At 34.8% G+C, this 16,079-nt stretch overlaps 1 protein-coding gene across 1 annotated transcript in view; it reads right to left on the bottom strand.

Annotated features, from left to right (window-relative positions):
- Positions 1 to 16,079, bottom strand: part of LOC149801061 (small ribosomal subunit protein mS31-like) — a 52,514-nt gene that overhangs the window by 25,750 nt on the left and 10,685 nt on the right. Inside the window, exon 4 of the mRNA XM_089955095.1 lies at positions 7,218 to 7,291. Within this exon, the coding sequence (XP_089811221.1) occupies positions 7,218 to 7,291 (74 nt within the window). The remainder of the gene's footprint in view (positions 1 to 7,217; positions 7,292 to 16,079) is intronic.

A 16,079-nucleotide genomic window follows, 5' to 3' on the forward strand; every position in this document is an offset into this window, starting at 1 on the left:
CTATAAAAATAAATAAGATGAAAAATAACTGGATGAAATAATAAAGAATTTACCACGGTGATGTGCATCAGTTTTATATCATTAAAATAACCCCAATGATCATGGGGTATATTGTAATATTCTGTTATGAAAACATGACATGCAGCATTATATAGGACATAAAAATGCTCAACATTTGACTTTTAATTTAAAGTTTATTTTGATAGCATGTTATAAATCTGTTTATTAATGATAAGTAAATAGAGCATTAGTGTGGGGCTATGATAGCATGTTATAAATTTGTTTATTAATGATAAGTAAATAGAGCATTAGTGTGGAGCTTTGATAGCATGTTATAAATCTGTTTATTAATGATAAGTTAAATAGAGCATTAGTGTGGAGCTTTGATAGCATGTTATAAATCTGTTTATTAATGGTAAGTAAATAGAGCATTAGTGTGGAGCTTTGATAGCATGTCATAAATCTGTTTATTAATGATAAATTAAATAGAGCATTAGTGTGGAGCTATGATAGCATGTTATAAATATGTTTATTAATGATAAGTAAATAGAGCATTAGTGTGGAGCTTTGATAGCATGTTATAAATCTGTTTATTAATGATAAGTTAAATAGAGCATTAGTGTGGAGCTTTGATAGCATGTTATAAATCTGTTTATTAATGGTAAGTAAATAGAGCATTAGTGTGGAGCTTTGATAGCATGTCATAAATCTGTTTATTAATGATAAGTTAAATAGAGCATTAGTGTGGAGCTTTGATAGCATGTTATAAATCTGTTTATTAATGATAAGTTAAATAGAGCATCAGTGTGGAGCTTTGATAGCATGTCATAAATCTGTTTATTAATGATAAGTAAATAGAGCATTAGTGTGGAGCTCCCTGACATCTAAAATCCAACTCCTATTTGAATAAAATGTCACTCTACTCTTGGTCAAGTGGGGTACGCATTGACTTTGGCCTTCTAAAGTATGACTAGGTTCACGAAGACTTGACCCTTTACTTTGAAGTATAGCCTGGACGTTAAGGATGCTTGTCACTTTGGAAAGTGATAATTGAAATCAACTTGCACAAAATTAGTTGTCAACTGAAATAAATAAAACAAGACTCCCTAACATAGACTAATGCTCTTCTATCCAAAATGAATTTCTAGGAAGGCTGGATAACATAATTTATATAATTCATTTTTAAGCTTGTTTATATATATATATATATATATATATATATATATATATATATATATATATATATATATTATAACTCTGGGTACATAGTTTTATCCAAGTTTTGTAATTTTTATTCATGGTTGTAAATTGTACAGAATAATTTTAGGTAGATTTTGCCTACGTGATCCGAGTCTGTTAAGAGTGAAGCATTACAAAGGTTCTATAAATAGATATTTACATGTAGTGAAATTTTTTAATAATAAATCTTAATAATAAGACTTAATAGCACCTTTGGATTAATTTCTCATTGACTGATGGGTTTCAATGTTTCTAGAAGAATTCAGTAACTTCCCATTGGTTGGGCTAGGTCACATGAATGGAAAATTCAAGGCAGAATGAGTAGTAAGATCTGTCACATGGGATATATTGTGAAATATAGTCACAGTAGAACATATATATAAGGAAAGAACTGAGCAATCAGATTCATTCCGATTTCTGGTGTTCCTATTGTAAGCTGTATCTAGATATTATTCAAGCGGAACATTTTGCTCAATGGAAATAGAATTTGCTCATTATTTGGACCATGATATTATTCTGGAAATATGGTGAATTATTCGAAGGAGATCTGGATGATGCCATCTTGACATAACGATTCTTGGTGGACCAATACATTTCTGGTTTTTAAATTTATACAGAACTTTTTATTTATTTAGGAATTTCATAAAGCTTTTATCAGGATTATTCTGGATTTACTTTATACTAATGTAAGTTCCTCTCACATTTTTATTTATGACTTTGATAATTAAATTCTTTTCTAAGTTTTACTTGATGGATTTGCTTCTTTCTGTTACTTAGTTTGTGGCCATAGAGTCATAACAGAAATTGGGGGTTCATCTGGGATATGACCTTTAGAAATATTTCAAAGAATCTGAAATTGTTTTGAAATTAAATTTAATTTTTTGCCTACATTTTTCAATTTCTGATTTTTTATTTTACATTGTGAAACCAACAAGCTTTCCCAATGTCAAACTAAAGAGGATAACTTTATTTTATATCCTGCCCAGAAATGGTTAGTCCATGAAAAAGGATGAATTGCTCCATCTTGAAAGACAATATGACCTTTCAGAGGCAAAGCCATCATTTGTTAAAACAAGAAATAACAAAAACAAGAATGAAATGAAGTTAAGAAATGAGGAAAGAGATAGACATGTCCAAAAAGAAGAAACTAAGAGACAAATTAAAAAAGAAGAAAAAGAAACAGAGATAGGCTATACATGTTGGCCAGTATTAATGGTGGAGGAAGAATCCGGGAAAATCATGGAAAGAACCACCGACCCATGAGAAGCTACTGGCAAGCTTTCTAACATACCCACTTTAGCCGAGCCCAAGACTCGAACCCATGCAGACAGAGGTGAGATGGCAGTGATCCACAACGGTGAGTGCTTTAGACCATTCGGCCACTCGGGGCCCCCATAAAATGAAGAAAGAGAAATGCAAATGAAATTACAAATACAAAAAGAAGAGGGATACAAATGAAATTGCAAGTACAAGAAGAAGAGAGATGGAAAGGTAATTAAAATTAAAAGAAATAGAAATGACAAGCAGAATGCACTCCACTCATGAAAGTTCAGCTTTGATGTTACAAAAAATACAGATTAGTGTCCCTTTTTAAAGAAAAAGATCAAGATCAATACTTTTCACATTTTGAAAAAATAGAGAATTTAAAATGGCCAAGACAGCACTGGACTTTGTTATTAGAGAACATACTTTTGGCAAAGCTCTGGAAGCATATACTTCAATGTCAGTAGAAGCATGTACTTCAATGTCAGTAGAAGCATGTACTTCAATGTCAGTAGAAGCATATACTTCAATGTCAGTAGAAGCATGTACTTCAATGTCAGTAGAAGCATGTACTTCAATGTCAGTAGAAGCATGTACTTCAATGTCAGTAGAAGCATGTACTTCAATGTCAGTAGAAGCATGTATTTCAATGTCAGTAGAAGCATGTACTGGTTATGATCTGGTCATGATGTATCTTGATAGATTTTGAGATGGTGGCACATGAACAGAGGTTTTGGAATTGCAGGAAAGCCAACAACCAGACCTATGTCAAATTTGCCCTGGAAAAATCACAACAATTTGATAGATGGTGTGCATCTAAAAACATTGATACAGATGACAGACTTAGACAACTCATACTAGTTGAAGTGGTCAATCACTGTGTTCATGGTGACATCAAAATTTACCTTGATAAGCACTAGATACTTAAGAAAACATTTCTCATGAAGCAAATGAAAATTCCTTGGCTCACAAAGTTTCATTATGACAAAATGGAAACTACCTAAGGTACCCACTGATGATGAATGGTCAGTGAACTATCAAACTGTGGTACATAAGTCATATACTGTGGTACCCAAGTCATAGACACCCAAAACTACAAATCTAGCCATCCAACTGAAGCTGATGCTACCATCCAAGGTGTAGAGAGATGCATTATTGATGTGAAATCATGGATGACATGTAACAAATTGCAGATGAATGATGATAAAACTGAGGCCATTCTGATTACAACACAAAGACTTTCTCATTCACATCCTTTACCTCAAACAATAAATATCAGCAACACCAACATTAAATTCACACAGTCAGTACGAAACCTAGGCGTTACTCTGACAGTACTCTCACATTGTACCAACATGTCATGAACATATGTAAGGCTGCATATCTTGAGCTGAGATGCATCAGCTCCATTTGCAAATATCTTTCAGCTGATGCCACTAAAACACTTGTGTGTTCATTAGTACTTTCAAGACTGGACTACTGTAACTCAATTCTGTCAGGTTCATCTCAATATCTACTCCAGAAACTTCAAAAAGTTCAAAACACAGCTGCACGGATCATTCTTAGAGTACCACGATCACAGCACTCCTCCCCGCTGCTCTGTACCCTATCCATTCGATCCAGAATCAAACACAAAATTTGTTTTCTGTGCTATGTTTCACTGACGAACTCCAGTCCAACATACCTATCTGACCTCACCTATGAGTACACACCAGCAAGATACTTACACTCCTCTTCTGACAATCGTATACTCATTATTCCCACTATGAAAACAAAGTCATATGGAACAGCGTTCTTTTGCATACCAGGGCCCAGCAACGTGGAATGAACTTAGACACAAAGACACACTGATCCCATTCAAGAGTGCTCTTAAAACTCACTTATTTCGACTGCAAGAACAAACTTAAAGACCCAATAATGTTTCCTATATTAAATATTTTCAGCATGTTTTTTTATGTTTTCTAATTTCATGATGTTTGTTTTTTGTAATCATATCATTATATATATATTTTTTATGTTATAGGTGTATAATGTTGTAAAGCACTTAGAGCTTCTAAAGATTAGGCGCTATACAAAGTCCTCATTATTATTATTATCATTATTATTAATAATAATATTATTATTATTATTATTATTATTATACAGACCGGAAATTTTTATGTTAGTCCATGAACACCCTTGACACGTCATTTAGGAGTTGATAAAATCTAGATTTTTTTTATGGGCCAAAAATTAAGAGTAATGTATCTAAATACACTAGCTCTTGTCACACTTGACAAATGGTAGGAAAATCTAACCAAAAGCTCATTTACAACTAATTACTGCATTTGATGAAGTATTAAGTAGAATAATGTCAGACTACATAGGTCACTTACCAAACAGCAAGTCAGGCAACCAATACTAGCTGACTATAATGTGTCTGTTGACAAGGTTTCCAGGTACAATTCCTTTATAAAATATTAAGACTAAACTACAGTCAAATCCTTAATAAAGTTCTTTACACTTTTTGACCTTCCATCCAATCTGATCAAGGGGGCATTGGAAAGATTTCATCATGCTTTAAAGAATATGACATGGAATTTAATTATCAAAGTCATATATGAAAATGTGTGAGCAACTTACATTATTATGTTAATCCAGAAAAATGCTCATAAAACTCCACGAAAGTCCTAAATGAATGAAAAGTTCAGTATAAATTTCAAAACCAGACACGTACTGGTCCACCAAGAATCGTGACATCAGGATGGCATCATCCAGACCTCCCTCGAATAATTCACAAGTGGAGAATATTATAGTCCAAATAATGAGCAAATTCTATTTCCACTGAACAGTCAAAAAGACGTTTTTCCTCTTGAATAATATCTAAGAACATGAGACACAGGAATACAATAAATGAAGATGACTCCAAAATAGGAATGAATCTGATTGCTCAGTTCTTTCCTCATATACACCTTCTCTTGTGACTCTATTTCAATACATACACTATGTGATGGATCTTACTACTCATTTTGCCTCATATTTGCCTATTCACGTGACCCAACCCAACCAATTGGAAGTTACTGAATTCTTCTAGAACTGTCAAAACCCCATCAGCCAATGAGAAATTAATCCAAAGGCACTATTAAGCCTTAATATTGAGATTATAATTAACAATTATAAGCATTTACACCGACTTCCCGAAAGGATGATTGTAGGTGGGCTGCCCAGCCTTCAATATTTGCAATGGTACAGATTGTAGTCTCAGGCAGTTGTACTTGCAGTGGATTTAAACATGATAAAAGCCTAGCAAGTATGATTAAGCAAATCTAACTTGAGGAAGACAAATTAAATTTAGAAGCCATGCTTGTATCCATAGGTAGATGACCTAACTGATACTTTCATGTCATCATTTCATTTTTTAAAAACAATTTTGGACACTTTATGGTGAAAGTCTTATTAGAACGGCTCATAAAAAACCAGTTGAAGTATACAAATTTAATACGCATATGTTTAAGTAAATGTAGATTACCCGTTTAATTTTTCACGCATTTTTTCAGTCAATTTTTCAAATTGAAACATTTTAAAGAATTTTTTAAAGACTGTTTTTGCCTTTGGCATTGGGGACACATGTTTTACAAACGAAGATCAATTTTTTTCCACTTATGCCTCCTAAATACAAATTAGTCACACATTAAAACAAGTCAATTAGCCATACATTACAACAAGTCAATTAGTCACACATTAAAACAAGTCAAAACCAAGACGTTACAAAACCAGTCATTAACCTAAATACAAATTAGTCATACATTAAAACAAGTCAAAACTAAGAGGTTACAAACCAGTCCACAACCCTGATCCAATGCGAGTTTACTTGCAAGAAGTTCAACTAGATCTGGATTACTAATGAATACCTGCATCTATTCAGTCATTACTAGTTCCAAAAAGCATAAGGACATCTGACAAATCTTGTGTTAATAGGTGGCAATTCTTAAATTGCTGATGCAAGGAGAGAGGAATTACTGTGTTTCTGTCATACAGTTTTAAACTCAAAGTTTAACATAATGAGGTTTGTTTTTAAATTTGAAACATAAATCATTCCATCTCCATCTCATTTGTCCATCCATCAAACCACCAAACCATCCATCCCCAGTGCTCCACCTAACTGGAAACAGATGGATGCTCTGTAATCTTTAACCCTTCTTAAGGCCCTCATATCGGATACTCCAAATCATTAACTCTTTAATCCTTACCCCTTCTTAAGGCCCTCTGTAATCCTTACCCCTTCTTAAAGCCCTCACATCGGAATCTCCAAATCATTAACTCTTTAATCCTTACCCCTTCTTAAGGCCCTCTGTAAACCTTATCCCTTCTTAAGGCCCTCTGTAATCCTTACCCCATCTTAAGGCCCACTGTAAACATTATCCCTTCTTAAGGCTCTTACATCGGACTCTCCAAATAATTAACCTGGCTCACTAAAACTCTGTAATTTATCATTATTTAAGGATATTTTTATGTGCATTAGATTTGTAAACAAATGAATGTGTTTCTGTTTCACACCAAGTAAGATTAAAGTCCCATTTTGCCATAGTTATATGTCCTTCAGTCAACATAATGTTTCTTCATTTAACAAAAGTGTACGTTTGAGAAAAGATGCCCCTCTTGCCCAGTCATGTGAAAAATTCCTAGTTTGAACACTGATTCACACATTTATCCACCCTTGAACTTAATAGTCATACCTCTCTCTGTGGTTTTCCATTCCCTTTCAGCATCCTTGTTAGACATCACTATTCTCATGGACTTCAGTAGAGTCCTTGGGGAAAGAAAAAGATTGATGTGTAAAAGAAAGAAGCTGGAACTGGCACTATTGGCTAAAATAAGTTCACAGTCACCTGGTTTCTGCACAACCTAATATAAAACAAATGCCCCATCTGCAACAATAAGCACCTGATATGCCATCACAAAGGATGTGTTCAACAGCTTATTGACAGGTGCACTCAATTAAATGGCTCTATTATGTGTTTTCACCTGGATTCTAATACACTAAAGTTTCAAATTTTCATAGATCATCCAGAGCTTGTACAGTTCATATTTATCAAATGCAACATAGATCATTCAGAGCTTGTACAGTTCATATTTATCAAATGCACCATAGATCATTCAGAGCTTGTACAGTTCATATTTATCAAATGCACCATAGATCATTCAGAGCTTGTACAGTTCATATTTATCAAATGCACCATAGATCATCCAGAGCTTGTACAGTTCATATTTATCAAATGCAGCATAATAAAACCATAACTCTGCCAGCTGGAGAAAAATGCTGACAACTTTGAATTAAATACTTGAAATTACATTGTTTAGCAGAGTTTCAATACAGTAAATATTGCATTTTGGTCAATTTATCTGCAAAAAATTAATCAAATACACAGTTTATCTAGAGTTCTGTTGTTCCTGGCATATTATGATTTTTATGCTGTTCTTTGCTTTTGGTTTACAATGAAGAGGAAAAATCCTGACATGACAGTTTTTGATTGTTACACATATGTCAAGTAGGGATCCCTTCGGATTATGTTTATGAGGTCAATACAACAAACATTCTGTAATACCTTGTGTCTCGCCTACTTCCATGTGATGCTGCATCCACTCCTCAAAAGTAAAATAACCTGCAAAAACTTGAATACACAAACTTACCATACAATTTTCACACCTTTTACACTGCCAACGATGAAACCATAAAGTGACACTTACGAATTTATCTCTGACAAAAAGATACAATTTAATAATCGTAATTTAAAGCAAATATATCCCAATATTAAAAATCATTCAATTCACCCCAAAGTCAGATAAAAAAAACATTTTAAATGAGAACTATCTTAATGTTTGCTTCATGGAATTGTAAAGACAGGACAGTCAGATATATGCAGACGGCATCTTAATTACCTAATTACAGATTCATGGTTTGTAAAGACAGGACAGTCAGATATATGCAGACGGCATCTTAATTACCTAATTACAGATTCATGGTATTGTACAGACAGGACAGTCAGATATATGCAGACGGCATCTTAATTACCTAATTACAGATTCATGGTTTGTAAAGACAGGACAGTCAGATATATGCAGACGGCATCTTAATTACCTAATTACAGATTCATGGTATTGTACAGACAGGACAGTCAGATATATGCAGACGGCATCTTAATTACCTAATTACAGATTCATGGTTTGTAAAGACAGGACAGTCAGATATATGCAGACGGCATCTTAATTACCTAATTACAGATTCATGGTATTGTAAAGACAGGACAGTCAGATATATGCAGACGGCATCTTAATTACCTAATTACAGATTCATGGTATTGTAAAGACAGGACAGTCAGATATATGCAGACGGCATCTTAATTACCTAATTACAGATTCATGGTATTGTACAGACAGGACAGTCAGATATATGCAGACGGCATCTTAATTACCTAATTACAGATTCATGGTATTGTACAGACAGGACAGTCAGATATATGCAGACGGCATCTTAATTACCTAATTACAGATTCATGGTATTGTACAGACAGGACAGTCAGATATATGCAGACGGCACCTTAATTACCTAATTACAGATTCATGGTATTGTACAGACAGGACAGTCAGATATATGCAGACGGCATCTTAATTACCTAATTACAGATTCATGGTATTGTACAGACAGGACAGTCAGATATATGCAGACGGCATCTTAATTACCTAATTACAGATTCATGGTATTGTAAAGACAGGACAGTCAGATATATGCAGACGGCATCTTAATTACCCAATTACAGATTCATGGTATTGTAAAGACAGGACAGTCAGATATATGCAGACGGCATCTTAATTACCTAATTACAGATTCATGGTATTGTAAAGACAGGACAGTCAGATATATGCAGACGGCATCTTAATTACCTAATTACAGATTCATGGTATTGTAAAGACAGGACAGTCAGATATATGCAGACGGCATCTTAATTACCTAATTACAGATTCAAGGTATTATAAAGAAAGGACAGTCAGATATATGCAGACTGCATCTTAATCACCTAATTACAGATTCATGTATGAGCTTTGTATTAAGTGATTTCGGATGAGATTTCCTACTCAAAATCTGTTTATTTTTAATTTTGTGGGATAGAAAAGAAAGAGAAAATTGTACAACACTTACAACATAAAATGATAGTCTCATTCAAACCAATTCATAGTTCCATAGGATCTATCATACAAGGATCTGGTAACAAACCAAGTTTTACTTGTAATGCCATAACAAGGTTTCCCCAAAAGTTTGGAAAAGAAAGCAACTCATACAGACAAATGTCTGTAACTGTTGCCACTACCTCCCTTTGCCTCCTCCAGGTGTTGCTAGTTCAGAATTTGTACAAACTACCACTGAGGATGCTTGCATAGTGGGGTGGAAGGGAGGGTCTTTAAGTGACGAATCTCAGAAATCATCTTACTGTCAAAATTCACTGGTGAATTTAATGAAGAGGTGTAAGTTTAATTAGGTCTGGTGGTTGTCTGGGTTATAGCCACAGGACCCACCTGATTCAGATTCTGTCTCACTAAATCCCTGAGAAAAAGATTAAAGGAGGCTGACTCTGCATGCCTCAGTCTGAAATGTTACATTTGAACATGAGGTCTGCAGAGGTTGCCATAACTTCATGATCTGAAATGCTCATGAAGCAATTCTGATCTTCTGAGACATCAGAACACACAAAGCATAAAACCGACTTAAACCATTAAGATGGAGCTTGAGAGGTGATATCCTACTTTCTCACCTCCACAGGGAAAAAGCTGACTGTGGTTGCCACAACTTGTCTCTTTGTGTTTAAAGTAGTGCTTGAGAGAGCAAACAGGATCTTGTAAGGCCCTGCTCTCAACCTATTTATAGATGAATGGTAGTGTATGATGACTCACTGACTATCATTGACAGTAACCAGTTCTTGTTCACAAAGCCTGTTTTATCAGAATCACTGAACCACTTGATCTGAAATGAAGATGGTTCATGTCAACTGAAAGTTGAAACTAAAGCATTTAGGAAACAGATTATGTATCATAACATAAGTGAGGTCCAATCTAACGGCTAAAATTTCTCTAAGTTTAGCCATGTTAGGAACCAGGACAGATGCCATTTTGGAAATAGGGTGAAAGATTGTGGTGTATTCAAAATCAAAATTGGCAAGCAGGTGTGATCAATTTTTATCATGACTGATATCTTCTCTGCTATGGTGCCTTAATGTGTCAGGTGTCACGAGACAGTAGCATTTGATGATAATTGGTACCTTAATGTGTCAGGTGTCATGAGACAGTAGCATTTGATGATAATTGGTGCCTTAATGTATCAGGTGTCATGAGACAGTAGCATTTGATGATAATTGGTGCCTTAATGTGTCAGGTGTCATGAGACAGTAGCATCTGATGATAATTGGTGCCTTAATGTGTCAGGTGTCATGAGACAGTAGCATCTGATGATAATTGGTGCCTTAATGTGTCAGGTGTCATGAGACAGTAGCATCTGATGATAATTGGTGCCTTAATGTGTCAGGTGTCATGAGACAGTAGCATCTGATGATAATTGGTGCCTTAATGTGTCAGGTGTCATGAGACAGTAGCATCTGATGATAATTGGTGCCTTAATGTGTCAGGTATCATGAGACAGTAGCATCTGAAGATAATTGGTGCCTTAATGTGTCAGGTATCATGAGACAGTAGCATCTGATGATAATTGGTGCCTTAATGTGTCAGGTATCATGAGACAGTAGCATTTGATGATAATTGGTGCCTTGCAGAGCCAGATAAAAAAGTTGGCCAGTTGAAGGATCAAGGCACTCAAAGGGACAACAGTCCCTGAAAACATGCTACTTTCCCTCATTAGCCTTCAGACTGGATGACCTTCAGATTCTCTCCACAATCAAAGGTGAGAAGACTTTCTCTTGCAAGGCTGTCGCAACAACAGCCAAGCATGAAAGAGAAAACAGTCTGGGCAGGTGTGAAACACCTGTGACAGTAGATGTTTTAGATTTGGTTTGGCTGTAATCTTTCTGGGTAGGTTTATCGCTAGCTTGAGTAGATCAGTGACCCAGGATTTGTTCCCATCTGAAGTGAATTCTCAGAATTATCTAGTAATTCTGACTTCATATTTTCTGCATTAATTTCAGTACTAAGACAGGTGGAATTGAATAAGTGAAGTCCTATAACTTCACCGAACTGATTCACAGATCTTCCATGGCCCAAGCTTCTCAGTCTGGGACTGGTGAGACAAAGGTGGGCAGCTTACAGTTCCATCTTGTTGCAAACAGGTAGATTATCAGATGCCTGAATAAATCTGATGAGAGCTGAAGGAGCTTTCTATATGAATAACCTGACCTTGACTGGGCGGAACATCAGCCAGAACATAGAGTCTGCTGGGAATGTAATGTACCTGATTTGCATGTCGATCTGCAATGCCAACAAAGAAACTACCAAAACAACACACACAGATCATGCGATTTGGTGCCTCCCTGTTTGAGGAAGCAAGTCACAATGATGGAGTTGTCGGACATAATCAGGGCTCACTTCCAGAGCAGGAAGGCATTTATACTCGCATTCATTTCTAGAAGGTTGCTGCACAAGGTCAAAGAGGTCATGCACCAATAGTACATTGGTGTGAAACAGGCAGAACTCATGCACGTCTTCTGCTGTTTTGAATTTCCTATATTTAATTCAGCTAGAAAACAGGTCTCTGAACTGATAAAATAATAGAAACAATACATAAATGAACACATCAGTGTATTAAGAACTTGGAAAATAATTAGCTAAATAAATAGTGTGTGAACTAAGTATGCAGACCTGCCAACCCTAAAAAGATTGTCTCAGTAAGGCAGATGGGTTTTATTCATCAGTTTGACCAGTTTTCAGTAAGGTGTAACAAAATATCATGTACTGCTATCGTCAAGTTGGAAAACCTATGGGGTGAAATGATTCATCGATATACTGATGCATCGATATATTTGCTGAAACAACACACATATTGATACAACACATGGAGAATCAACACGAAACGATACTTACTGTATGCATGTTATTTTAGCCTTCAGCAGTCATGAATAATTATTATTAGTTGTTATTCTGTAAAATTATAATCCATCTGAAACAGCATTTGCATTCACTGGCACTCATGTAAAAATGAAAATGATTATTTGAGAATACTGACTCGCCATCTGCAAGTTAACATAAAGTGACATGCAAATTATCTTAACCAGAAGTATTTTCAACATACACCATACATTCCAAACGTGTTCAACATACACCATACATTCCAAACGTGTTCAACATACACCATACATTCCAAATGTGTTCAACATACACCATACATTCCAAACGTGTTCAACATACACCATACATTCCAAATGTGTTCAACATACACCATACATTCCAAATGTGTTCAACATACACCATACATTCCAAATGTGTTCAACATACACCATACATTCCAAATGTGTTCAACATACACCATACATTCCAAATGTGTTCATCATACACCATACATTCCAAATGTGTTCAACATACACCATACATTCCAAATGTGTTCAACATACACCATACATTCCAAATGTGTTCAACATACACCATACATTCCAAATGTGTTCAACATACACCATACATTCCAAATGTGTTCAACATACACCATACATTCCAAACGTGTTCAACATACACCATACATTCCAAACGTGTTCAACATACACCATACATTCCAAACGTGTTCAACATACACCATACATTCCAAATGTGTTCAACATACACCATACATTCCAAACGTGTTCAACATACACCATACATTCCAAACGTGTTCAACATACACCATACATTCCAAACGTGTTCAGCATGTTTAATTAAGCACTTTACTCATCATTTAATACCATTTTCACATGAAGTTTCAACTTTGAATTGTATCTTGACAACTTTGGTCGATTTGAAAACTATGCTACTAGTTGGGTTGCAAGTTGAAATATGTTACATTGAATTCTCATTTGCTGTTGTTGCTTGTTCCACTCCAGGTTAAACAATAAACACCAATCAGAAATCAATGTAGCTTTTTCTCTGCATGACAAACAGGAAGTATTGGCAGAGAAAGAGAGAGACTTCACAGGAAAGTCATTAGATATGTCAAGTACTTAAGTGGAGAGATGTTGTCAGGATATGCCATTGCGTGAATCATGCAAAATTTGCATGCTTGAAGAGCAGTGAAATGCAAAGACTCCTGCAAATTCAATGAAAGTCCCACATATGAAAATGTGCTCGGTGAAGTATACATTTATATTTAACTGTTCTTGTCAAGGCATCATTTTTCAGGTAACAATTGTTTCACATCTAGATTTTTCAAACACAACATGAATTGTTATGAAACTAAATTTGATTAGAACAATGTGCCCAGGAAAAAAAATTATGGTCTAGTTTGAACCATTCATGAAGAAAGTTTTACTAATGTGTGTTTAAAATACGGGCTACCTAGACAACCCCAAATGTCTGATTCTCGGTGTGGTTCATTATGATTTCATTCAGCAAATACTTGCTGATGAGAGTGATGATGACAATAATTTTTAAATACTTGCTGATGAGAGTGATGATGACAATAATTTTTAAAGTTATGAAGTATATCAGATTATTGGAGCTGGGAAAGTGTTAATGGAGACACCAGTGAGTTAATTTTGAGCCTGAATAGGTGTTAAATACTGGTCACATGTACATGCTGGATGGACCCTTTCATGACCCTTTTCAGTGATATTTCAAAATCAAACATGTACAAAGGGCAGAATACTGAGCCTAATTAAATTGTCTAGGTAATTTAAAAGTATAACGCAATTTTATTTTTTTTAATTATTCAATTTTCACCCTGTGGATCATATGCTACAAAAACGGTTATTTTGAATAAAATAATGGCTAAAAAATGCAATTAAGAAGTACTTATATTTAGTTTAATACCTCTGTCTGCACAAGCATTGATGGACTAAATACCATTATAAAGCATCATGGAACAGATAAGAAATTTGGCATAGTAGTCAGTAAACTACTGATTTAACAAAGGACGTTTATGTTAGTGAAAAATCCAATTTGAAGCAGATGTATCCAAAAGATAATGATCTCAGGAAAATTGTACATACAGTCACAAGGAACAGTTTCCCAACATATTCAAGCTGACAAAGCTACCTATGTATATGCCACTTCAGAAAGAAGCACAGAACAATACTGATACAAAGAAAAGGAGTATGCTCAGAACTAATTATCAGATTAATGCTATACAACTAGAGGTGACATCTGTCAAAGATTTTGATTTCAGATGAGCTATAAGAAAGTAGAGCAGGAAGAAAGAGACAGATATTGAAGTTTAGATAAATATTGACCTATGACCTTCCTCCCCTCTTTTTTTCTTTGATAATTGGTGAGGTTTCCTTTAAGATAAAATCCTGTCATCATCTCTCCTTAAACTGTACACGGGAAACAAATTTGGAATTTCTGTTTTTATGCAGAGATATTTAACCAATGAATGAAGGTGCTGATGGAATAATTGAAATTAGCATAGAATGAGCAATGGGGCAGATTTCAAACTGCTCAAGTTTATCACCTTGTTTAAGTTAAAAGAAAATTGTAGAATAGGACTGGGTGTAGGCAATTGTTTTCCTTCTTCACTAACACATACAAGTACCTGTGGCTGCAGCAGTCTTTTCCATCTGCAGGAAATAAAATATGATAGATTTTGTTGGTATTCAAACTTATTCTCAATGCCCAGATTTGTTCAAGATGAGATTTTCTTTGCATGAGGAAATTGCATTATTTCTTCTGTTTTGAAAATAACATCATAATGTCTTCCAAGTATAACTGAGACATGAAATTGGTAATATGTCTTCAAATCATTCATGTTGTACAAAACAAAGAAGTTAAATGGAGCCACAATTAAATGGCCTAAAGCGATGGATAAAACTCATTGCAACCAACAGGTAATTTGTTTTAAAGTGTTGTTGATATCTTCTCATCTATAAGAATTGCATATAAATATACGATAACTATGTCTATCTGTAGTCTGCTTACTGCAAATACAACCAAGAATGTCAACATACATGAAAGGACACCACCTACCTTCCAAAGATGGAAAGACCATCAAGTTCATATGTGTATCGATATGTATTGTACTGCAGGCTGCGTATCATGAATCATGTCATTATTGATTTTATTCAGAACAATTTGAGTATTCCTTTTCATTCTTCTTTACTGATTATTAAAACGTTTTTAAGAAGCTTATTTTTTCCTTTCTTCTTTAACATGTATTGGTAGCTGGACACCATTTTTAAAAAAATTATATAATCAACAATTTGATCATGCAGATGCATAGCATAGAAAATTAAGTGCAGTTTAAAGAGTCTAATGTACTACTATAAAGTTAGTCTGGTTCTCTTACTAATTCCACTAAAGCTAATGTGAAACCCAGATCCAAATCAAACACGGACAACCCAATTATCTGGATTTTACCGCAACTATCATATTTCCGAAGTTTTTCCTTTCATTCCTAAGTCTGTATTTTAAGGGTCATTTTC

Source organism: Sinohyriopsis cumingii, chromosome 4 (genome assembly GCF_028554795.1).
Source record: "Sinohyriopsis cumingii isolate HCF-2022 chromosome 4, ASM2855479v2, whole genome shotgun sequence".
NCBI lineage: Eukaryota > Metazoa > Mollusca > Bivalvia > Unionida > Unionidae > Sinohyriopsis > Sinohyriopsis cumingii.